Source organism: Acinonyx jubatus, chromosome F2 (assembly GCF_027475565.1).
Source record: "Acinonyx jubatus isolate Ajub_Pintada_27869175 chromosome F2, VMU_Ajub_asm_v1.0, whole genome shotgun sequence".
Classification (NCBI taxonomy): Eukaryota; Metazoa; Chordata; class Mammalia; order Carnivora; family Felidae; genus Acinonyx; species Acinonyx jubatus.
Genome location: NC_069394.1, coordinates 35,002,046 through 35,028,007, shown reverse-complemented (window position 1 = coordinate 35,028,007; position 25,962 = coordinate 35,002,046). Strand labels below are relative to the sequence as shown.

The 25,962-nt window shown below is 37.5% G+C and overlaps 1 protein-coding gene across 1 annotated transcript in view; it reads right to left on the bottom strand.

Moving 5' to 3' along the window:
- Positions 1 to 25,715, bottom strand: part of RRM2B (ribonucleotide reductase regulatory TP53 inducible subunit M2B) — a 36,159-nt gene extending 10,444 nt beyond the window's left edge. Inside the window, exons 1-6 of the mRNA XM_015078024.3 lie at positions 25,447 to 25,715; positions 16,764 to 16,919; positions 12,409 to 12,525; positions 11,148 to 11,281; positions 10,167 to 10,261; positions 3,435 to 3,568 (exon numbers count right to left, since the gene is read on the bottom strand). Coding sequence (XP_014933510.3) covers positions 3,435 to 3,568; positions 10,167 to 10,261; positions 11,148 to 11,281; positions 12,409 to 12,525; positions 16,764 to 16,919; positions 25,447 to 25,494 — 684 coding nt within the window. The 5' untranslated portion in view covers positions 25,495 to 25,715. The remainder of the gene's footprint in view (positions 1 to 3,434; positions 3,569 to 10,166; positions 10,262 to 11,147; positions 11,282 to 12,408; positions 12,526 to 16,763; positions 16,920 to 25,446) is intronic.
- Positions 25,716 to 25,962: the final 247 nt, after the last annotated feature.

The following is a 25,962-nucleotide window of genomic DNA, read 5'->3' as shown; positions in this document are numbered from 1 at the left end:
CCAGGCTCTGAGCTGTCAGCACAGAGCCTAATGTGGGGCTTGAACCCACAAACCGTGAGATCATGACCTGAGCCAAAGTCGGACGCTTAACTGAATGAGCCACCCAGGCGCCCCTGGTGCCTGGACAAAATCAAAATAAAAAGCTTCTGCACAGCAAAGGAAACAATCAGCAAAACTAAAAGGCAACCGACAGAATGGGAGAAGATATTTGTAAACGACATGTCAGATAAAGGGTTAGGATCCAAAATCTATAAAGAACTTATCAAACTCAACACCAAAAAACAAATAATCCAGTGAAGAAATGGGCAAAAGACATGAATAGACACTTCTCCAAAGAAGACATCTAGATGGCCAACCGACACATGAAAAAATGCTCAACATCACTCATCATCAGGGAAATACAAATCAAAACCACAAAACCACAAAACCACAAAACCACCTCACACCTGTCAGAATGGCTAACATTAACAACTCAGGCAACAACAGATGTTGGTGAGGATGTGGAGAAAGAGGATCTCTTTTGCACTGCTGGTGGGACTGCAAACTGGTACAGCCACTCTGGAAAATAGTATAGAGGTTCCTCAAAAAATTAAAAATAGAGCTACTCTATGAGCCAGCCATTGCACTACTAGGTATTTATCCAAGGGATACAGGTGTGCTGTTTCAAAGGGACACATGCACCCCCATGTTTATAGCAGCACTATCAACAATAGCCAAAGTATGGAAAGAGCCCAAATGTCCATCGATGGATGAATGGATAAAGTAAATGTGGTATATATATACAATGGAGTATTACTCGGCAATCAAAAAGAATGAAATCTTGCCATTTGCAACTACGTGGATGGAACTAGAGGGTATTATGCTAAGCGAAATTAGCCAGTCAGACAAAAACAAATATCATATGACCTCACTAATACAAAACAGATGAACATAAGGGAAGGGAAGCAAAAATAATATAAAAACAGGGAGGAGGACAAAACATAAGAGACTCTTAAATATGGAGAACAGAGGGTTACTGGAGGGGTTGTGGGGGGGGCGCTAAATGGGTAAGGGGCATTAAGGAATCTACTCCTGAAATCATTGTTGCACTATATGCTGACTTGGATGTAAATTTAAAAAATAATAATTATTATAATAAAGATAAATTTAAAAAAATTTAAAAAGCAAAGGACAAACTGGGAATGTATTTACAATAAATATGACAAAATTAATATTTTATATAATATTTATGCATAAATATAACAAATTCAAAAAACAAACACTTATTGAAAGAGCCCCATCAGTCACTGTGCATTGGGAATGTATATCAACAGAAATAGAGGCAAAAGACAAGAATAGATAAAAGGGAAAAAAAATAACAAATAACTAATATCATTATGAAAAAAAGTTCAATCTAAGTAGTAATCAAACAAATGCAAATAAAACCAAAAATAAGAAACCATTACCCCTATCAAATTTGTCAAATATTTAAAACAGGAATCCAAATTTTGGTGAGGTTATGGTAAGAAAAGACACATTCATACATTGCTGGGTAGGGCTTGCTATAAAATTTCTGGGAAGAAATCTGCAAATAAATATGGATAATCTTTAAATGTTTAAGCCTTATAATCTAGTAACTTTATGTATAGGCAATCTAGCATAGGAAAATCATATGAAATTGGGACAAAGCTCATATACAAAGACATTCATTTTGCATTATAGCAAAAGAACTAAACAAAAAAACCCAGAAATAACCTGAATTCCCAATTATAGAATAGTGAAATAATTGATACATTCCTTCATTAGAATATTATATATCTAACATAACTACTCTTTCTAAAATTCCTTAATTTCATAGAAAAATGCTCACAATATTCTAATAAATCTCAGCTCATAAAAATATGCAAAAAGCAGAGTATTTTAAATCATAAAATCATGATGTTCATATATATCTACATAGATTTAAATGTAGAAAATTGTCTAAAAAGAAATACAATGAAATACTAAACGTGGTTATCTCTGTGTTAAGATTGAGTGATTTTATTCTCTGACGTCTCTATAATCACCACATAAGACATTTATGATAAAAATTATTAGAAATTGAAAGACATGAAATAACAAAAATTATACAAAGCATTTTATGGCACTTAAAGAGTATTTTCACACATACTCGTTCATTTTATTTTAACAAAATCCTATCAAGGTTTATAGTGGAAGAAACTGAGGCTCAGAGAAGTTAACTTGACAGTGTCACTTAGAAATAAGCTGTCCTTAGATTCTCTGCCACTCTTATGTGGATCCTGAGAAACTTAACAGAAACCCATGGGGGAGGGGAAGGAAAAAAAAAAAGAGGTTAGAGTGGGAGAGAGCCAAAGCATAAGAGACTCTTAAAAACTGAGAACAAACTGAGGGTTGATGGGGGGTGGGAGGGAGCGGAGGGTGGGTGATGGGTATTGAGGAGGGCACCTTTTGGGATGAGCACTGGGTGTTGTATGGAAACCAATTTGACAATAAATTTCATATACTGAAAAAAAAAAAGAAAAGAAATAAGCTGAGGGGCCAGGATTAGTGCAGTCAATAAAAATGAACTGAAGGCTGTGATGGGCTAAATCTTGAGAACAGAAAGACAAATAAGACAAGGTGTTGCACACAGGGAGCCTAGAGTCCAAAAGAGGAGAGAGGAATAAAGTACAGAATATGTATGGACTCTAATATAGGGACAGGTACCAGTTTCAAAGGGATACATAAAGGAAAGAGTGGTCCATTCTACCTAATTGAGTCAGGAATGTTTTGAGTTGTCACCTGTGAGAAGGTAATCAACAGATGGAAAAGTTGGTAGGAAGATGGAAAGGGCAGTGCAGGTAGGTGGAGACAAGATTTAGTTACTGGTTGGATGTGGCTCAGAAAGAAAGAATGCAATCTAAAATGACTCCCAGAATTCAAATTTGGATGACTGGATAGAAGGTAGTATCATTCAATGATACAGGGAAAACCGAAGAATGAATCTGGGGGAAAAGGGATGCATTTTATTTCTGAAATATTAGGTTTGAGATATCTGTGGAGCCTTTCAGGACAAACTATCTAACACGCACTTGAACATATGGGTTTGGAGCTCAAAAAGAGAATGTCTGCGCTAAAGTTGGGGTTGTTATGAGCATCTAAATGGTAGCTGATTCCATGGAAACAGAGAAGATCAGCCAGGAGGTCATGTACAGTGAAGGAGAGAGGCCAAGGTGGGAACCTAGGATTTAATGATATTTAAGGATGAGCAGGGAAGACTGAGGAGGAACAAGAGGCAGAAGAAAAACACAATGTCTTAAAAACCAAGTAAGAAATTACTTCCTATTTTCTTTTAATTACCAGGATATGTGTCATTATAAGCATTTTCCAGGGGAAAGAAAAATAAACACCAAAAATGAATACAAATATAACTAGAAGAATACTTCCTTCCTTACTTCATCTCTGCTGATGAGTTCATTGGAAAAAGTGAGTCCAGGCATAAGACCTCTTTTCTTCAGCCAGAATATAGCAGCAAAAGATCCCGAGAAGAAAATCCCTTCTACAGCTGCAAAAGCCACCACTCTTTCCCCTGGAGACAGAAAATAGTTTTCTTTTCTGAAATATCATATACTGCAGACATTTTCAAGCTTACACATATAAAACACACATATTTTTACATATATATTTATACCAATATCACAACTATTTTGCCAAGAAACAAAACCAACAAATTAGTGCCATAGTCAAGCGTGTTCAGAGGAGGAAACCCACCACCTCTACCTACTACTGCAGAAAAACATGTAGGTGTGTCGACTTCAAATCGTATGTCAGACACTGCGCTCCTGTGGGTCTTGGTATCTGGACAAAGGAGATCTTTCCCTACTCTTTTTTTGAGGGAATTTATCTGTGCGCCACAAGTGCCTATGAGTGTAGTATGTACATATAAATGTGTGCATGTATTGGAAATACAGAGTAGAAGAGAAGATCTTATGACAAATGTCTCCCTCTTGACGATGGAGGGAGGGGACGTTGCTGAGGTTTTTATTTTTAGAAACCTAAGATACGTTATAGATTAGCAGTGAACATTCCAAAAAACATTGCCATGCATCTACAATTAAAAAAAAAAAACAGACACATCCAGCTAAAGATAATAAATATGTCTATTGGATAAAATATCCCATCGTATAAGCAAAAATACTATCTTCTGCTAAATACATAAGGCCCAATTTTCAAAGGTTACTCAATATTAGGCAAGGACTTTGCAAAAGCCCATCTCCTAAAAGGTCTATAATGGAACCATCTCTGTAACACTATCCCTAGGGACCGATTATAAGTCTGACCCCAGCAAATGTCACCACACTTCATATACTCAGGAGAAATATTTATAGACATGTCTGTCTAGGGAGAAATGTTTGGTCTATAGGACTGTGAGATAAAGGCAGGGCAGCTGAGTGCTTGAACCAACCACAGACCTGTTTCAACAATGACATCATAGCTTGTATCCCAGTACTGTCACAGGACCAAACACAGAGAGTGCGCTTAATAAACGTGTTCTGAACTGAATCAATGGAAGCTATATAAGCACTAGGTGATAAAAGACATTACCATTATTCTATGAAAACTGCTAAAATCTGATCCAGAATATTTATAACTGCCAGAGCAAATGTAATTGTAATATTTAATTTCCAAAAAGAAAGAGAACTTTTAATATTTCTGGCAGTCTCTAAATAGTGCTCTGGTTTGTCCTTGTTCTTTGCCCTGATTATCTTAAATAAATCAAATCAGATCAATTTTATCAAATAATTGTCTATTAGTAGCCCCAAACATCAGAAAAACTTTTAGAGTATTTTACTTATACAGACACAATTTTAAAAGTCACTTTGAAAAAAAAAAAGAAATGTAAATTAAATAAGTACTTATTGAGTATATACTGTTTAGAAGGAATTATCAAGAGAAGAATCTTTAGGGTACTATATACTAAATATTAAATGTAATAATAATCACTGTGGTCTGCTGACTCTTGAAAACAAAAATAGCTCTTTAGACCAGCTACATTTTTTAAGATGAAGATCTGTCTTTAGTTTAACATACAGATTTCTGTATTTTTATCTTGCTATTAGTAAGATAATGGATAGTTACAGCTGATGCATGTTTCATTGTCATTAAGGCAATGTCATATGGACATTTAACTGTAAGAGAACTAGACTATAACACAAACATTATGAATAAGAGGAAATCTTTAACTATTCCGTGTATTGAATACTAAAGAATGAAAATCATGACAGAAATAGTTACAGAAGGCTACTTCTCTTAAAGGATTAAGAGAAGTAAACTTGACAAATTTAGACAGATGTAAATTAAAAGAAGATTTCCAAAATATTTATTCTAAAAGCTATAACGAATATGAAGGCTTCATGATTTGTTTTAAAGATGGGAAAGTAGGATATGTATTTTTTTTCTTTAGGAGGTAACTTTATTTCTGCCATATTCCCTTTAACTTTGTCTTTCAACAATTTCACTCAGAGTGTATAGTTCTTTATTATGTATGTCCTACATAATGAATGACATACAAATTTCTCTCTTCCTTCATTTCAGGAAATTCAGTTTTTTATTATATCTTTTTTTCTCTGATTTGGCGCAAAGCTTATTCTTTAAAATGATACTCTCAATCTTTTGTTCTCAGGATTTTCTCTAAAATATGTGGAATTATAGATTTTGTTTTGAAAATCCATGTATAATTTTTGACTCCCCAAAACTTAGCTACTAATAGCTCATTGTTGAATGGAAACCTTACAGATAATAATCAATCAACACATATTTTGTGTTATATGTATTATATACTGTATTCTCACAATAAAGCTGAAGAAAATTTTATTAAGAAAATAAGGAAGAAAAAATACATTTACATATACTGTATTTATTGAAAAAAAATCTGTGTATAGTGGACCCACCTAAGTCAAACCCATGTTGTTCAAGGGTCAACTGAAGAAATGTTGTTCATAGGAAATGATTCTTTTTTTTCCAAAAGTTTATACATTAGCCTATTTGCTTTTCTGATTATAGACATTTGCCCAATAGACCCTCTTTTCTTTTAAACTTTGACTCCTTTTACCCATTTCTCCTGCCCCCTAGCCCCTACTTCTTACAACCACCAATCTGTTGTATCTATGAGCTTGGATTTTAGTTTTTAGTTTTTTTGTTCTTAGTTTCCACATATAAGAGAGATCATGTGGTATTTGTTTTTCTCTGACTTGTTTCACTTACAATGCCTTCAAGGTCCATCCATGTTGTTGCAAATGGTGAAATTTCATTGTTTTTTTTTTTATGGCTAAATTCTGTGCCATTATTATTCATATATATATATATATATATATATATATATATAAAATAACATATATATTATTCACACCACATTTTCTTTATCCATTTATACATTGATGGGCACTTAGGTTGTTTCCACATCTTGGCTATTATAAATAATGCTGCAATGAACATGGGGATGCAGATTTTTTTTTTGAGTTAGTGTTTTAACTTTTTTCAGATAAATACCCAGAAGAGGAATTGAATCACTGGATCATATGGTAGTTCTATTTTTCAGTTTTTGAGGAACCTCCATACCGGTTTCCCCAGTGGCTGAACAAATATACATTCCCAGCAATAGTGTACAAGGGCTCCCTTTTGTCCACATCCTCACCAACACTTCTTATCTCTTATCTTTTGATAATAAGCATTCTAGCAGGTGTGAGGTGATACCATTGTGGTTTTGATTTACATATCTCTGATGATTAATGATGTTCAGCATCTTTTCATGTGTCTGTTGACCATCTGTATTTTTGGGGAAAATGTCTATTCAGATCTTCTCCTTATTTTTAAATTTTTTTTTTTTTTTTTTTTTTTTTTTTTTTTGCTATTGAGTTATCTAAGTTCTTTATATAGTTTGGATATTGGCCCCTTATCAGATATATGATTTGCAAATATTTTCTCTCATTCAGTATGTTGCTTTTTCATTTTGTTGATGGTTTCTTTTGTTGTGCAGAAGCTTTTTAGTTTGATGTAATCCCACTTGTTTATTTTTGCTTTTGTTGCCCTTGCTTTTGGCGTCAGATTCAAAATATCATCACCAAAACCTATGTCAAGGAGTTTACCACCTATGTTTTCTTTTGGGAGTTTTATGGCTTGGGGTCATACATTCACATCTTTATTTAATTTTTGTATATGGTGTAAAATGGTGATTCAGTTTATTCTTTTGCTTGTAGTTGTCCACTTTTCTCAATACCATCTTTTGAGGAGACTATCTTTTCCCAATTGTATATTCTTGGCTCCTTTGTCATCAATTAATTGGCCATATATGCATGGGTTTATTTCTGGGCTCTCTCTTCTGTTCCATTGATCTATGTGTCTGTTTTTTTATACTGTTTTGATTACTATAGCTTTGTAAAATAGTTTAATATCAGGGTGTATGATGCCTCCAGCTTTGTTCTTTCTCAAGATTGCTTGGCTATTTGGGATTTTCTTTGTGGTTCCACATAAATTTCAGAATTGTTTATTCTGTTTCTTTGAAAATGCCATTGGAATTTTGACAGGGATTGCACAGAATCTATAGATTGCTTTGGGTATTATGAACATTTTAGCAATATTGATTCTTCCAGTCTCTGAGCATGGAATATTTTTCCATTTATTTGTGTCTTCATTTTCTTTCATCAATAGCTTATAGTTTCCAATATCCAAGTCTTCATCTCCTTTGTTAAATTTATTCCTAGGTATTCTATTCTTGTTGATGCAATTATATATGGGATTGTTTAATTTCTTTTTCTGATAGTTCATTATTATTGTATAGAAACACAACAGACTTCTGTATATGAATTTTATATCCTGCAACTTCACTGAATCTTTTTATTAGTTCTAATAGTTTTTTGTTTGTTTGTTTGATGGAGCCTTTGGGGTTTTCTATGTATAATATCATGTCATCTGCAAACAGTGAGTTTTACTTCTTCCTTTCCAATTTGGATGCCTTTTTTTTTTCTTGCCTAATTGCTCCAACTAGGACTTCCAATACTTTGTGGAATAAAAGTGGTGAGAGTAGGCATCCTTGTCTTGTTCCTGAATTTATCATAAATGGACATTGAATTTTGTCAGGTGCTTTTTCTGCATCTGCACTATAGGTTTGCCTTGGGGGCAAGCAATATGGAGAATTTCACTGGAGCCCTCATGTTGCTACATGGTGGCTGCCGCCCTCCTCTATTTTCTCTCTTTCTAGGTTACTTTCTTTGGTAATCATGAAATATATGCTATCTGAGCCTGTTCATCATTTGCCATTGGTACCTATCCATACTAATATTTTTGATGCATACTGAACACCTTGACGTTTTCCTCCTTTTTCAAAAATGTGTATTTATTTTGAGAGAGAGCAAGAAAGTGAACGGTGGAGAGAGAGAATCCCAAGCAGGTCCTGTGCTGTCAGCGCAGAGCCAGATGCAGGGCTGGATCTCACAACCACGTTATCATGACATGAGCCGAAATCAAGAGTAGGACGCTTAACCGACTGAGCCATCCAGGGGCCCCTCCTCCTTTTTTTCTTTAAAGCTGGTATTTCTTAAACCACTCATGAGAGAATCAGCTTGATATAAAATGCAGATTCCCCAGTCCTACCTGGGCCTCCTAAATCACTCTCTGGTGAGGACCAGGATTCTGCAGGGTTTTTCTACAAACTCTTGGGTGATTTTTTATGCCCATTGAGAACCATCACTTTTCTCATTCTTGAAATGAACTGAAGGCAATGCAGACATCTGTTTCTTCCCTGATATGAAACAGGCTTGCCCCATACCCTTCTCTACATTGCTGGTTCTCAACATGTGGTCCAGAGGTTCCCTGGAAATCCACATACTGAGGAGGTCTGGGGTCAAAACTATTTTCCTAACAATGCTAAGGTACTATTTATTTATTTTTTACTACCATTCTCTCATGAGCATACATTGGTGTTCATCCACAATAATCTAAGAAGCCTGGTAAAGTAGTGCTCCCTTTTCTAACTACCCATCTGAATAAGATTAGATTTTCTTCATAACTATACAATAAACTACAAAAATATTCTACAACAAATTGAATGTAGCAGCAGATATAATCCAGTTGTCTTCTATTAAATCAGACATTTAAAAGGTTGCAAAAATTTGGGGGGTATGAAATAGTGTTTTTTCATAAATATGTGCTATTTATACTAAAATATAATGAGGTATTACTGTTATTTTATTTATAATAAAATATAATGGGTTATTACTATTTTAAAATGATTTAATAACCCAAATTTCAATGATGTAAGTTTGTTTTAATTTCTAATATGGAAATATCAACAAACCACACAAATAGATGAGTCCTCAATATTTTTTAAAAGCATGGGGCGCCTGGGTGGCTCAGTCGGTTAAGCGTCAGACTTCGGCTCTCACGGTCCGGAGTTCGAGCCCCGCATCGGGCTCTGTGATGACTGCTCAGAGGCTGGAGCCTGTTTCAGATTCTGTGTCTCCCTGTCTCTCTGACCCTCCCCTGTTCATGCTCTGTCTCTCCCTATCTCAAAAATAAATAAACGTTAAAAAAAAAATTAAAAAATATATATATTTTTTAAAAGCATAAAGAAATCCTGAGACCAAAAATTTTGAGACTTGCTTCCCTATATAATGAATACAACCAGAAAGTAAAGACCACCAATTATTAAATAGATGAGAATGAGAAAGGTACTTAGAGATATTCAAATAAAGTATCTGAATATTTTAATTAATTTTAATAAATATTTATTGAGCAACTACTATGTATAGTTTTTCAGAAACTACACACTTGTTCCCTGAAAAAAATGTGAGTTTGACTTGCTTTAAATTTCTAAAATCAACATTCATGAAAGCAGAGACAAACTGTGCTTGCTATAATATTCTTATTAGATTCTACGTGACTTTTATATACCTGTAATTATGTGTCTTAAGCTTTCAACTTACAACTTATTACACAAAATAGATAACAGCTTTAGATTATTTTATCATTGGTTCCTAAGAATTAGGAATGATTCCATGAAAGGTGCATATGGTGACATTTGTATTCCTTTTCCATTCTGTGACTTTGATTAGTACCTGATAGTCACACCACATAGAAAGTGTTATATCAACTGAGCCAAATTTGATGATTTTTAAATTAAAGCTACTTACCAAAAGTAGATTTTCTATCTGCTATCCATCGTAGGGCCCAATCTGCTTTTTTCTTAACATATGGCATTGTTTCAATTGCATTAAATAAAAATTCCCTGTAAAAACAAAAGAATTAAGAAATTTGTTTTTCTTAATCAGAATAATTTTCATAGTTTAATCATCAATAATAATTGCAACTCGGGGCACCTGGGTGGTTCAGTCAGTTGAGCAACCAACTCTTGACTTCAGCTCAGGTCATGATCCCAGGGTCGAGAGATTAAGCCTTAAAATGAAACTAAAATTCAAATTAGTGGTTTGGATCTGTGCTGATACAAAATTGGCTAAAGTCAATATTCAATTTCTAAAAAGATTATGCTAATAAACAATTTTTTAAATATAATACTCAAAGATGAACTGGTTTTCTACCGGCTTTTTTTTTTTTTTAATGTCTACTTATTTTTGAGATAGAGAGTGTCACCAGGGGAGGGGCAGAGAGAGAGGGGGACAGAGGATCCAAAGCAGGCTCTGCACTGACAGCAGCAAGCCAGACATGGGGCTCAAACTCATGAATTGTGAGATCAACTGACTATGCCACCCAGGTGCCCCTATACAAGTTTTTTTTTTTTTTTTTAAACTCAACACATTATTAAACGATAGAAAACATTTGAATAATCTTTCCCTAACATTTACTTTTGGAGTAAATTCTGCCTTTTTTTTTTTTTTTTTTTTGAGAGAGGGAGAGAGAGCAAGAGTGCTCATGCAGACAGAGGAGATGGGCAGAAGGAGAGACAGACAGACAGACAGACAGAGAATCCCAAGCAGGCCCTATGCTCAGTGCAGAGCCTGACAGGGGTCTTGATCCCAGGACTCTGACTGAGATCATGACCTGAGCCAAAATCAAGAGTCAGAAGCTCAACCGACTGAGCCACCTGGATGCCCCAGTTCTGCTCTTAACATAAGCAATAGCATAAACCTTTGTAAATAAAATCCCAGTGGTAATACCTTTTCTTGGGATCTCTGATGTACGTGTCTATTAGCAAACTGTACATCTCTGAGTGAACATTCTCGATGAGAATTTGAAAGCCATAGAAACAGCGAGCCTCTGGAACCTGAACCTCCTGACTAAAGCGCTCCACCTATGAAAATAAGGGAAACATATATATCCAATTCTGTGGGCTCTGATTAAACATTGCAAATCAGAATCTGGACATCATAATTATCACTTAAAAATTATGTCATGTCACGAACAGGTTAGACAGAACTTATAGATTATTTTAAGCAGTATTGTTTATCTATCAATCCTCCACAATTAATTAGTTGCATAATGTATTTTTTCAAATTATTTTATGCATATATACAAATGATTCAGACCTATATCTTTTATTATCTATTTTGCTCACTTAATACTATGCACAATTTGCCAAAGCATTAAATATTCTAAAATATTTTTTTAATATGAAATTTATTGTCAAATTGGTTTCCATACAACACCCAGTGCTCATCCCAACAGGTGCCCTCCTCAATGCCCATCACCCACTTTCCCCTCCCTCCCACCCCCCATCAACCCTCAGTTTATTCCCAGTTTTTAAGAGTCTCTTATGGTTTGCCTCCCTCCCTCTCTTTTTTTTTCCTTCCCCTCCCCCATGGTCTTCTGTTAAGTTTATCAGGATCCAGTTGCATCATGTATTCTTAAGCAATTAAATGAACTGATCTATTAAGTAGAGATACTCCCTATAGCCAAGTACATCGTAGAACATCAAAAGTAAATACTTTGCTTTGTAAAACTGACCTTAAAGTCTTTTTGTTTTCCCCAACAGCTGATAGATTGAACAAAACCCCTTCCAATTCATGATGAAAGTTTGTATCTTTCTAATTCTCTTTAACAAGAAAGCATGCCTCCTGGCCAACCAGAATACAAGTTTAAACAAGGGGAACCAGAATGTAGAGCTCAATTACACAGTTCTAGAAAGGTTATTAAGATGCAGGCTCTCTATTAAGGTTACTATCTAAGGGTAAAAATCAAACTCATGTCTATGCATTGTAAGTAGTTTTGATTGGCACAATATGCTTGATTTCATGATATTTTGCTGATCAAATGGGAGAAATGTATCCTTTTCTCTGACACTTCATCAGAAAAACATTTCTGAGAGTTAAGCTACATCTACTTAATTTCCTAGACATTATTTTTCAGGTTCAGACTGTTTTACCACCATTATCATGATTTAGCTTCTGAATGGAAACAGAAATAAAACAAAAACCTTACCAAATTTTCATTCACAATGCCATCACTGGCTGCAAAAAAGGCTAATATGTGAGAGATAAAATACTTCTCATCAGATTTAAGCTTGTTCCAGTGAGGGAGATCCTTTGATAAGTCAACCTGGAAATAAAAAGATTTTCAAGAATTTTAACTTGGTGTTTAATTCTTCTCAAGGTGTTTAGAAAACTAACTTTCATCTCAAAGTTCGGGAGAGACATCTCAGTAGCAATAAAATTTGAAACAGGAAAAAAATGTTAACATAACTGCTATTGATTGAATGTTTGTGTTCCCCCACCAAATTCATATATTTGAAACTAATGCCCAATGTGATGGTATTTGGAGGTGAAGTCTTGGGCGGTGGTTAGGTCATGAGTGGGGAGCTCTCATGAATGGGATTAGTGCCCTTATAAAAAAACTCCCCAGAGAGCTTCCGCACCTCCTCTGCTATGTGAAAAACAGAAAGTAAACAGTTATCTCTGAACCAGGGACTGAGACCTCACCAGGTACCAAATCTTCCAGAGACTTGATCTTGGAATTCCCAGCCTCCAGAACTGTGAGAAACAAAATTCTGTTGTTTGTAAGCCATCCAGTCTAATGTATTATTATAGCCACCCAAACCGACGAGACTATTACAAAGGAACACAATAAAAGCATTATGAAGGACTCTATATTCTGACTTAGAAACTGGCCAGGATATTCTTTCAAAGTATTAAAATTAGCATAACTATCGTCACCACAAAAAAGAAACGGTAATTATTGCACAGGATGCAGGTGTTAGCTAATATATTTTGCAATATATGTGTATCAAATCAGTATGTTGTACACCTTAAACTTACACAATATTTTAGGTAAATTATATCTCAATAAATCTAGGGAGAAAAACAATCTAGTGGCTCTAGAAAAAATGAAGGAAGGGCCAAAGGGGGGAAAGATATTAAAAACTGATCAAGAAGGAACTGAGGCAGGGACATCTGGGTGGCTCAGTTGGTTAAGCGTCCAACTTCAGCTCAGGTCATGATCGCGCGGTTCATGAGTTTGAGCCCCATGATGGGCTCTGTGCTGGCAGCTCAGAGCCTGGAGCCTGCTTCAGATTCTGTCTCCTTTTCTCTTTCCCCTTCCCCTGCTTGCTCTCTGTCTCTCTCTCTCGAAAATAAACAAACATTTAAAAATTAAAAAAAAAAAAAAAAAAAGGAACTGAGGCAGAATAAACTAATGACTTTCAGCTGCCATTGCTTTAACATGGTATATAATATTTACTGTAGTGTTAGATTAACTACCTTGTAAGCAATAGTAGCTGCTACTTTACAGGCAGCTAATCTACTTTTATACCCAGAAAGTAATGCCAGGCATGTAACGACCCAGGTTTTAAAGTTATTTACAGGTATGGCTTCCTCTGGGAATAGAAGTATTTCTGAAAATGCTTATTAGAACTAGTCCTTGCAGTTAATAGAGGAAGGTACTCTAGAGTTTGATGGACTCTATAATTTAAAATAGGATTTACATGTACCTTGTAGATATTATTTTGTCTTAGGAAGATCTCTGAAGTATTTTTCACAATAACTTCATAAACATTCGAAATATATAACTGTCCTTTGTCCTCCTTTTATTTATTCTTACGAAGCCCTAATCTCTTTCGCCATTCCAAAAAGGATTAATGCTTCATTATTTGTGTTCTTTTTTGAAATCCTTTTTCCTGTTACTTTATTCTTTAAATGTTTACTTAGCACCTACAATATGCCAGACACTGTAAAAAGTGTTAGAGACACAATGCTGTTGTGTGTGTGTGGGGGGGGGATATGTTGTATATATCTTTTAAAACATGCAAGCTAATAACCAGATCCTATTCTCTTAAGAGCTCAACTCAGGATTAACTTAAGGGTACCTTCTTAGTTTTTGTGTATTCTACTCCTGATATTAAATTTTAATACTATAATATGCTCACTCTTAAACATTAAACTTACCCCTTCAAACACTCAACTTCAAATAGTCTTATAAATTTCACTTATTCTCAATTTCACTATCTAAATACTGATCCTAAACTACTCGTTATTAGAACTGCCTGGTAGCTTTAAAAGAAAAATCCAAAACCCTAGACCTTTTACTTCTGAATCAAGATTTCTGATGGTCAGACATATTTAGGAATAATCCTAAACTACAGATAACACAATGACTAAATTGGAACTAACATAATATGTTTGAAGGAAAAATATGTGGAACTAAATGTGTCTTACTTCCTTTTAAAAGGGTATTTAGGGGCACCTGGGTGGCTCAGTCAGTTAAGTGTCTGACTTCAACCCAGGTCATGATCTTACAATTCATGAATTCGACCCCCACGTCAAGCTCTGTGCTGACAGCTCAGAGCCTGGAGCCTGTTTCAGATTCTGTGTCTCCTTCTGTCTCTGCCCCTGCCCCACTCATGCTCTCTCTCTCTCAAAAATGAAAATAAACTTAAAAAAAATTTTTAATGGGTATTTAAATCTTCCTATAAACCTCCTATAAAATATGTACCAACCTATGTATTTTAATTTTTTAAATTAGTATTTCTTAGTCATACTACAACATGTATTATATTCGCTAAAAGATGCAAGTAATTTTCAAATGAATTCTGAGAAACCCAAGTATCACAAGTAGCTTTTTAACATGACGAGTGAAAAAGCCACCTGTGTACTCCATTTGTTCAGTTAACCATATCTAACAAAACACCTCCTAAAAACGACAGTTAGAAACAATCAGACGTGCCAAGCAGTGTGACCCAATTTGAAAATACTGGGGTTTTATTTTGTTTCAGATTTTTGCTCTGTATGTTAATTATAATATAACAAAGATGTTAACAATATAACACAGATGGATAAGTGGGTAAAATTAGTGTAATAGAAGCTTCAACAATTCATGCCTTCTGATTTTCCAATGAGGACTGTGAGAAGTTAACCAATGTTCCCGGTTCCACAGCTAGTAAGTGGTAGAGTCAGGATTGGTACCTAAGCAGTTTGGCTCCAGAGCCTGCATTCTTTCTTTTCTTTTCTTTTCTTTTTTTTTTTTTTTTTTTTGAGAGAGAGAGAAGTGAGTGAAGGGCGAAGAGAGAATCCATGGGGGCCAGAGAGAGAGAGAGGGAAAGAGGGAAGAGGGACCCACCCAAAGCGGGGCTCAAGCTCACCGGATACAGGACTCAAACCCACAAACCATGAGATCATGACCTGAGCTGAAGTCAGACGTTTAACCAACTGAGCCATCTGGGCGCCCCCAGGGCCTCGATTCTTAACAGTGCATGTTTACATGTGTGAAATCAATCTTCTGAAAAATAGACAAATGGATGTATTTAGATAGATTTGGATCTATTTATATAGATAAATACACACGTACACACAGAGCAAGTGTGCAAGTATCATCCATTATATTCAGAGAGGAACATAATGACTATTTGTGTGTTCAAACTATGGAGCAACCACTTACATGACCACCTGTCCTTACCAAACCAGCAAGGATTCTAATTTATTGTTTTCAACTCTTTTTCAAGACGGAAAATGCCCCTAACATACAGCATTCTACAGCCACCCGGTCTGTTGGAGCAGCAGCGCCAGGTTTGATGTGGCTGAAGGCGGGGCCAGACTGGGAGGAGCTCCAGCTGACAGCTCAGAAGGGAGAGCACTGCCTTAGTGGTCAGATTCCCTAGCACAGCTCTTTCTGCACAATCAGGTAAGTCTCTCAATGGAAAGCAGGGTCTCTAAGGCTTTCACTGCCATTTTTTGGCTGTGGTGAATTTTTTTTATTCTGCTGGCCATAAATAAAGACTAGTTTTATTTGGTCATAGCAAATCAAAAGTCTCTTTAAAAATAGAAAATGTTTAGGGCACCTGGGTGGCTTAGTCCGTTAAGCGTCTGACTCTTGATTTTGCCTCCTGTCATGATCCCAGGGTCGTGGGATAGAGCCTCAGGTTGGGCTCTGTGCTGGGCGTGGAGCCTGCTTAAAATTTTCTCTCTCTCTCTCTTTCTCTCTCTCTGTGTGTGTGTGTGTGTGTGTGTCTTTCTCCTCTCCCACCCCCTCCCCCCCGATGTTCTCTCTCAAATAAAAATAAAATAATTAATTAAAAAAATAGAAAATGTTCTAAAATATATTGAAAGTAAAAGCCTGGGAGACTGAGGCCACTTTTGCAGCAGGAAACATGTTTACAGGCATAGACGGCAGTCTAAACATAAAACATTGGAGAACACTGTTATTTAGTTTCAGCAATTTCAAACATTATCTTAACTGATCTTATCCAACATATCTTACAATATAAGTTAACATTTTTCAACGTCCTATGACAGAAGATATGAACACTGCACTAGAATATGACTGCTGTCAAAGGTAATGCCACTTACCTCTTCTGCTGTCCAGAAGGATGCCTGTGCCTTTTTATACATTTTCCAAATGTCAGGGTACTGGATTGGAAAGATGACAAATCGGCGAGAACTCTTTCGTAGGAGTGGCTCTTCATTTGACTTCACTTCATTTTCATTGGAATCTGAAGACAACCTCTTTGGAAAATAAAATACACACACACATTCTGTGTAGACATTACCTCTTTATACATATCTAAACACCAATTTGGGGGAATTAAACAGACAGCACAGGTTGAGGAGTCTGTCTGCCTGGGCTGAATCCTTGCTGTTATCTGGTACCTGGTTAATAGTGTTTGGTTAGTTCTGTGACCATCGAAAGTTGCTTAACTTCTCTGAGCCTTGGTTTTTTCCTTATCAGTAAAATAACACTTAACTCGCAGGTTAATCTTAATGGCTAAAAGTGCTTTAAACCAACCCTGGTGCATAAGGAGCACTCAGCAAAATTGTCATTATTGCTACTTTAAGGATAAGCACAAAACTAGATCCCTAAGTGTCATGGTGGGCAAATCTCTAAGTCTGTGCACAAAATGTCCCTTCAGTGCCTTTCTCAGAGATAGGATGCTGGCATGAATAGGCTACTATTATAAGCTACTTTCTTATTTTAATGTTTTTTTTTCCTAATCTGAACTGAAATATTAGAATACTTAACTGAAAACTCCTTACCAACAATTTATCAACCTTTGCTCATCTGAACCTTCCCATTTACCAATTGGTTATTACTATTTGCTTGTTAACATTACTACAGATGGTCTTACTGTGGGCTGGCTCAAAGCGTTGCAGAAGTGAGTGAGAAGCACACACCTATATACATACAACTTGGAAATGATGGCATTCCGAGGGGACAGTGCCAGGTTTTTGTTTTTGTTTGTTTTTGTTTTTTTAACAGTCAGCAAGAGTATCAGAAGAGTTGTGCCTTGCATGAGAATGAATATATACAAAGTACATACAAATGGGCTAAAAAATAGATAAATCAAGATTATTGGGATACATCTCTATTCCAGACTCCTAATTCAAACTCTTTTTCTCCAGTGCCAGGCCCATCATGTTCCTTCATCCTTTTCATTGCTTCCACCAACCACAACTCTCCAAAGCAAGTGTACTCTCACAGATGAAACTAAAGCAAAGCAAGATGAGAAAAAGGCTCAAAATTGAAGCCTGAGGCTATCCCAATACAGGTAGGGCTTATACATTGCACACATACTGCCACTATAGTATATATAGATTCATATTTTGGTTTTTTTTGTTTTTTATGCTCTTATTTTTTAGACTGTCTTATTTCATAACTACTTATTTGAAGGTGTAGGCTTCCCCAGATAAAGCACTTGAGCCCTGGGGAGTAGAAAGCAGTTTTTATTTATTGTGGTGTTCCCAGAGTACTGTGTCAAGCATAACATCAATACTCATTAGCTAAGTAAGTGAAGGGGCTGCTAATTTCTCTTTATCCTGTACTCAAATCACTGGATACCTTTAGAATTTAATTTAACATAAGACCACAATACATCAGTGAGATACCCTAACAACCACTCAAATCAAGCCTTTTCTGAGTACTCCCACATTTCCTTCCCCCCAGGCCCCTAAAGGGGGGATTTGGTCCCCCACATGGCACATAGTTCACTGTAATTTAATTCCTTATTATTCGTCTGTAGTCTCCTCTAGACTAGGCTTCTCGAGAGTAAAAACTAACTTTACTCTTGTGGAATCCCTAGAACCTAGCATAGTACCTGGGATTTAGTTGATATTCATTCCCCAAATATTCAAGCAAATTTTTAAAATGGAAGTCGTTTTTTGTTTGTGTCGCTTTTATATATTTTGTCACTGGGGTACAGGTATATATTTGGAGCTGGAATTCTTTACCTTCAGTGTATTTGCTATGTGAACCATCATAAGCAGTAACCATGTAGCAGCTAAGCACTCTGGCCCTGAAAGTTTTTAAATGCTGATTAATTGATCAATGTCAGAATCTTTGAAAACGGCAGAAGACTAGCACCTTTAAATTGGAATGAAAGTCACTTTTGAACATATATTCTTCCTGTTCCGTTCTGATAATTTGTGAATTGTTAAGAGAAGTAGTTGGATTAGGAAGGCATTATGAAAGAGTTTGCAGTATGAAGAGAGGAGGGTTTAATCAACATAAACCTCTGAATTGGACTAGAAATGACACATTACTTATTTCCATGATCCTTAAAAAAACCCACACACACTTTAATACAATGTCAGGAGGGGCATACATCCCAGAGGTCTAGGTTTTCTAGAATATCCTCTATGGACCTAAGAATTTTACAAGAGAAAGCAATGTGAAAAAAAGTCACGATGGCATGTACTTTCTAAATCTAGACCTTACCGTATGTGTGGGACAATAGAAGGAGAAGAAACCAGAAAAAAAAAAAGCAGAGAACACTTCCCGATGACTTTCTAAATACGTTCTAAAGAACTCTGGGTCCCTCTAATGTCACAAATGCTAGATTAAAATTTCATTATGAAATATTTTTTACTACAGTTTTAACAGGTTAAAACACAACAGATGTTCTGTATATACAGAAAGAATGCCACGAATGCATGCACTTGTGTTTCCAGGTTGTCATTTTTCTTTCCTTTTTTGGGCGGGGAGGGGGAGAGACCTCAGATAAAAGTTTCTCTAGCCATCTCTGCTTAACTAAAGAACACATGAGATTAAGAGACGGGCAGTTTAAAAAAACAACAAAAACAAACAAACAGAATCTGTAATCATTTGTATTTGTTTTTCAGGAGTGAAGCTAGATTTTTTTCAAAACCAAACAAAAAGGATAAAACAATAGTACAATAATAATAATAAAACAGTAGAAGCCCTTTTATGCAAAGTGATCCAAACTGGCAGTTAGAAATTGGCTAAAGGAAGGAATCATAAGAAAATGATATATGCCTTAAAGTATTTAACTTAAAACATGTAATTTACATTTACTTACTCATTTTCTGCTATAAAGTCAAAGCTTTTTGTTGTTGTCCATTTGGCTCACTGATTGGACTCCCAAGTCTTTCTGACATAAACATGATATAACACATCATTTACACTTTCTAGTTTTAACATACTTAAGGTGGAACACTGAGTGCAGAGTCCTTATCTCTTGTAGGATTCCCTCCCAATCTTTTTATACTTGTCTTGCTTACATCTCTTCTACAGAATTTGTTTTTAATGAGTCATCTTCACTGAGTTCTCCATAGCTTCCAATTTAAGTTTTCACAGAAACAACTTCCTTCTCATTCTCATAGTTTACACATTTAATTAAATTATAATAATTACAATGCAAATACAATAGGTATTATAAATGAGATTGGAAACAAGACAACTGATTTGGTAAGGTATAACTCAGCCAGTGGGAACAGAAGTATGTGGGTGCATCAGAGAAGAATCTACTACTCTTACATTCTAAAGCCAGTGACTATCCACTTATTTTATAGGGTTGGTAAATCCACAAGACTGACTAGTAGTAAATTGATTAAGAAAACTTTGATAAGGGGCCCCTGGGTGGCTCAGTTGGTTGAGCATCCGACTTCGGCTCGGGTCATGATCTCACGTGTGGTTTGTGAGTTTGAGCCCTGCATTGGGCTTTCTGCTGTCAACACAGAGCCTGCTTCAGATCCTGTCTCCCTCTCTCTCTGCCCCTCTCCTGCTCGCCTGTGATCTCTCTCTAAAATAAATAAAAACTTAAAAAAAAAAACAACACACAACTTGTGATAAATATGCAAAGAAATTGTTTGCTAAGTTTGATATAAATCTTCACTTACCATCTGTACCCCAATTCAAAATGATGGGTTCATCAAAACAGCCTCACTATTCTATTAATTGATTTTATAAGTAATGTTCTATACATTAACTTAAGTAAACTTATACTAATAAAACAAAGGTGGATTTTATCTATTAGTGTTGGGCTTACAATTTTGTTTGGAAAATACGGTCAGGTATTAAAGCCATGGGAAGAGGGCTGTCAGTGTAAATATATATGAATTTTGCCACAGTGGTTTTTCTATAGTCATTTTGATACAACTGTTTTGACACTTTCTTTTTTACCTCAAAGTCATCATTCTGCTGAAATGAAACAAGCAAAAAATTTTAACTTTTCACTTTTAAAATATATACTTTGTCTCTAAGCTTTATCTGAAGTTAAGGTAGGTATGTATTTTGCATGTTAAATGGCTATTAAGATACTGGTTTTCAAAAAATGTTAGCATCTGGCCTCTATCACATAGACTATTAGGAGACTTAGAAAGTTTCTAAATCCTTTTTTTTTTTTTTTTAATGTTTACTTATTGTTGGGGTGGGGAGGGGCAGAGAAAGAGGAAGACACAGAATCTGAAGCAGGCTCCAGGCTCTGAGCTGTTAGCACAGAGCCTGACGTGGGGCTGGAACTCAAGAACCGTGAGATCATGACCTGAACCAAAGTCAGACCCTCAACTGACTAAGCCACCCAGGTGCCCCAAGACTTAGAAAGTTTTTAATTAGACAAGAGACATAATCAGGTCTGTCTTTTAAGATCACTTTTCCAGAAATGTGGTCATAATAGAAGAGAAATTGCAGGTGGAGAGAACAATTTAAAGATTATTACGCTACCCATATCCTGCCTGAACTAGGGTACCAGCAGTAGAAACACAAAAGAAGACTGCTTTAAGAGACAGTCAGTGGGAATGCAAGCTGGTGTAGCCACTCTGGAAAACAGTATGGAGGTTCCTCAAAAAACTAAAAATAGAACTACCCTAGGACCCAGCCATTGCACTACCAGGCATTTATCCAAGGGATACAGGTGTGCTGTTTCGAAGGGACACGTGCACCCCCATGTTTATAGCAGCACTATCAACAATAGCCAAAGTATGGAAAGAGCCCAAATGTCCATCGATGGATGAATGGATAAAGAAGGTGTGGTATATACATACAATGGAGTATTACTCGGCAATCAAAAAGAATGAAATCTTGCCATTTGCAACTACGTGGATGGAACTGGAGGGTATTATGCTAAGTGAAATTAGTCAGAGAAAGACAAAAATCCTAAGACTTCACTCATATGAGGACTTTAAGAGAAAAAACAGATAAACATAAGGGAAGGGAAACAAAAATAATATAAAAACAGGGAGGGGGGACAAAACAGAAGAGACTCACAAATATGGAGAACAAACTGAGGGTTACTGGAGGGGTTATGGGAGGGGGGATGGGCTAAATGGGTAAGGGGCCCTAAGGAATCTACTCCTGAAATCATTGTTGCACTATATGCTAATTTGGATGTAATTTTAAAAAATAAAAAATAAAATTAAAAAACAAACAAACAAAAGAGACAGTCAGAAGTAGAATTAATCATTCTTGTTAAAATTTTGGATTTTAGGTAACAGGATAAGGAAGAGTTGAAGATGCCCTTGATGGGTCCAGCAACTGGATGATCATAACAAGAAATGAGAGACAGAGAGAGAAAGTGTTCAGCATCTGGAGAATAACTGAATAAATCAGACAAAAACTCTTGCTTCTCACATTAGATGTTTAACAAAAGCTTAATTTGAATGAACTCCCCCACAGACGCGAGCCATAACAACAATAGTTACAAACACAATAGTTTTTAAAAGGTCAACTTGGTCAATAAAAAACATAATTTGTTCAATTTGAAGATATCCAGAAGGCAACTAAAAATATAACACTGCGGCAGAGGAGTGGTGGTGACCTATCCCATTAGTAGTCACCAAAGGGATTATCCTGGGAGAACATCTAGAGAAGCAGCATGGCTGAGGATACTGCCTAGAAAACGCAGACATTGAAAGGACAGATGGAAGAGGAGCCAGCTGGGATTAAAAGCGGCTGAGACGAATGTAGGACAATCAAAAGCAAAGACAGAAGTGATCTGATTTGGCTAAAGCCATGTTCTGTCAACAGATGAAACAGAGAACTGTAAAGGATCCACACTCTGGATGTCAATCAGGTTAAGAGGTTAGGAATTAATTGCGTGGGCCAAAGATTTTCGAACATGTCGGGGACTGAGAGGTTCATATTCCAACTCTCACCACTTGCTCTCTAGCCCCCAGGGACTGGCATTCATTGTGGGGCAGTTTGAAAATCATTCCTGTGGGTGGTCATGGAGAGTTTCTGAATATAAATTAACATGAATAGGAGTGGCATGAGGAGGATTCATTGGATACCTATGTGCAGAATGAGCTGGAAAAGAAAAAAAAAAAAAACCCTAGATGTTGGTAGCAACTATGGTATTGATCTCAAAGGTGCAAATGGCAGCCTGAGTTAAGATGTGGTGGTTAGCATGAAAAAGCTGCTTATAAGGGCTTTGCCAGCCTAAGGGATTGGGCATTTTTGATGCGAATCGGAACCCTCTCAAGAATTTTTACTTGGGAGGAGTGACATAGAGGCACTGGTTTAGTGAAGGATTAATTTAATAATGGTTAAAAAAAAAAAAAGGATTAAACAGTGGGTAAGACTGAAGGTAGACAATTTGTTGTAGCTGCACAGGTATGAAGTAATATAACCCTGAAATAAAGTTCCACACGGGCATTCCTTGGCAACATTCTATGGTCTCATCCAGAATGGTGACCCTAGATCCTGCCTGCCTTAGTTTCTGGTCACTTCATCACAACAGGACATGCCAGGGCAGATTCCCCAGCTAGTCCTCACCATTCACCATTCACCATTCCTCACCTCTAGGCTGGCATGCCTGCCTTAGTTTCTGGTCACTTCATCACAACAGGACATGCCAGGGCAGATTCCCCAGCTAGTCCTCACCATTCACTGGTCTAGGCTGGCATGCTATCAGGCCCCTCCCTCCCAAACAGCCCCAATCCCACCACTTTCACTTGTTTGCCTTGGCCTGGAGAAGATTGAGTGAAGACAACTATCTGGATGCTGAGGTAGTCATATACTATTTGTATTTGCCCAGGTGTCACTTTCATTTTCATTTTTCTATTCCCACCAGATCTGACAAAACAGAATACTGGCCCACAAGCAAGAACTTGGTTTTAAGCCCTGCTCCACTATTCAGTCATATGGTCCTGGGTATGTCATTTACCTTTTCTGGTAAACTTTCTTACCTCGAAAACAGTACTATCAATTGGATTAATGATAGTTCACTTTGAGAAATTGATGAAAGCCAAGGACCTCTTTCTCAGGAGATTCATATATGCACATACAAAATCTATAAACTCCAGGAGATTGATTCATAAACCCCCTGCAAGCCCATCTATGAATGCTTTAAGGCAGTGTTTCTTAAAATATGTGAACCAGAATCACCTGAAGTACTTGTTAAAAATGCAGGCCCAAATCCATCCTAAGAGATTTTGATTTACTGTGTCTGGAATGTAGGCCCTGTAATTTATACTTTTTACAACTCCAGTTGATTCTAATGCAGGTGGCCCATGCTACACCATCATATCTAGAGAAACAGAGTGCTTAAGGCATCCCGGCATCTAAAGTTAAAAACTTTTGGACCAGATGCTCACTAGAATTCATTCCAGAGCTAAAGTTCTGCTTCTGTCTTTGTGGGCCTGTGTCATTGAGAAAGGGATAATAAACAAAAGTTAACTTCTAGGTCTTAAGTCTGAATCATTGCTGGTGCCATTAGCACAAAAAGAAAACCCTGAATTGTCTTTTTGGAGTGGGGATATTGGTACTCAATGTATTTGTTTCAAAGGGACAAGAAAGAGTTTAAGGAATATTTACAAGTTGTGAATTAGTTACTAAGTGTTTACAAAATCAAAATCAAATAAAATAAAACCCCAAATCTGGACTCTACAACTTTCTAAAGAAATGTAGGGCGAAGTATGAGTCTCTGTAAGCTGAAACTTGAAGATACCACACACAGCAACAGGTTCAAGATAAATGCAAAAAGTATTTCTCTTGGACACAAATGGTTTACAAGTATTTGTAAAGTAACAGGGTACAAAAATTATAAAGCAACAATTTTAACTACCCTACAACAGTCTAATAGATTTACTGTTATTATGTACTTTTATTATAGAAGCAGAAGATAAACATGTTAACTTAGGTTTTGTGAGGCACCCACAATTTCCCTGGCACTTTGCATAAAGCCTTTTACTTAATCCTCTGTGAGAGAAGTATCACTTCCACTGTATAAATGGAAACTGACACCTCATAGAGTCACAGCTAGTTAAGTGGCCCAGTCTGAGCAAATCTGGCCTCCTAACCTGAGGTTTTTCATTGTGAGGATTTCGCGTCGCCCTTCTACCTATCATCACCACCCCATCCACCTGTGTCAATTTCTGCATGCGTCCTCCCACTCCTTTTAACCATCCCAGAGATGGGATGCATTTCTCCAGTAGATCTACCTGTCTTCGTTCCTTGCCTAGGTTTCCTTAGCCAGGGCTCCAGACATGCAAGGATTGGGGGGAGGGGCTCCTCGGCCTGGCCTGAAACCTCAGAGCGTTGCCCTTGGCTGGCTCCGGAGCAGAGCAGCGGAGCAGAAACCCGGCTCCCTCTTCACTCCTCCCCTGGGACGGCCTCCCGGGCACTCACAACCACGAAACCAGGCTGCGGCGAGGGCTCGCGGCCGGGCCTGCACCGGGTTGCCGACCACAATGGGTAAAATTTCCTACAGCTGTCCTGCACCTTGCAGGTCCCCGCTGCAATTTGCAACCTAAAGGCCAGGCGTGACTGTGGGGCGGGACAGGGAACGGCAGCAACATTTACCTCACCCAGCTCGGGCCTGGACGCTTCCGGCCTTTCCGGGTCACCCATCGCGCAGATTCCGCCAGAGCTACGGGAGCTGAAGGAACCAAGAGCAGCGGACCACCTCCAACTCTGACAGGACCCAGGTGGCCCACTGGCCCACTGAGTCCGCCCCGCCTCCTGCTGCACAGACCCCTCCCACTCCCGTCGGCTCCGCTTTCTCGCGGGCCGATTGAACAACTCCCCCTGCACCCGCCTGGCCCGGCCTCCCGGCCTCAGGGACCCGCCTACTCCGGCCGGCCCCGCCTCTCGCTTGCGGCCTGCGGACATCTCGGCCTCGACCAACCCCGCACCAACCGTTGCGCGGACCCCGCCTCCCGCCTGCCCAGTGAGGGACTCCCAGCGCCTGCCGTCCCCGCCTCCCCCGTCTCGAGGCCCCGCCCGCTCCAGGAGGCCCCGCCCACCGACCTCTCGGCTCCGCCTCCCGCCGGCCCCCAGCAGAACCAGCCCGGAACCCGCGGGCCTCGCCTACTCGCT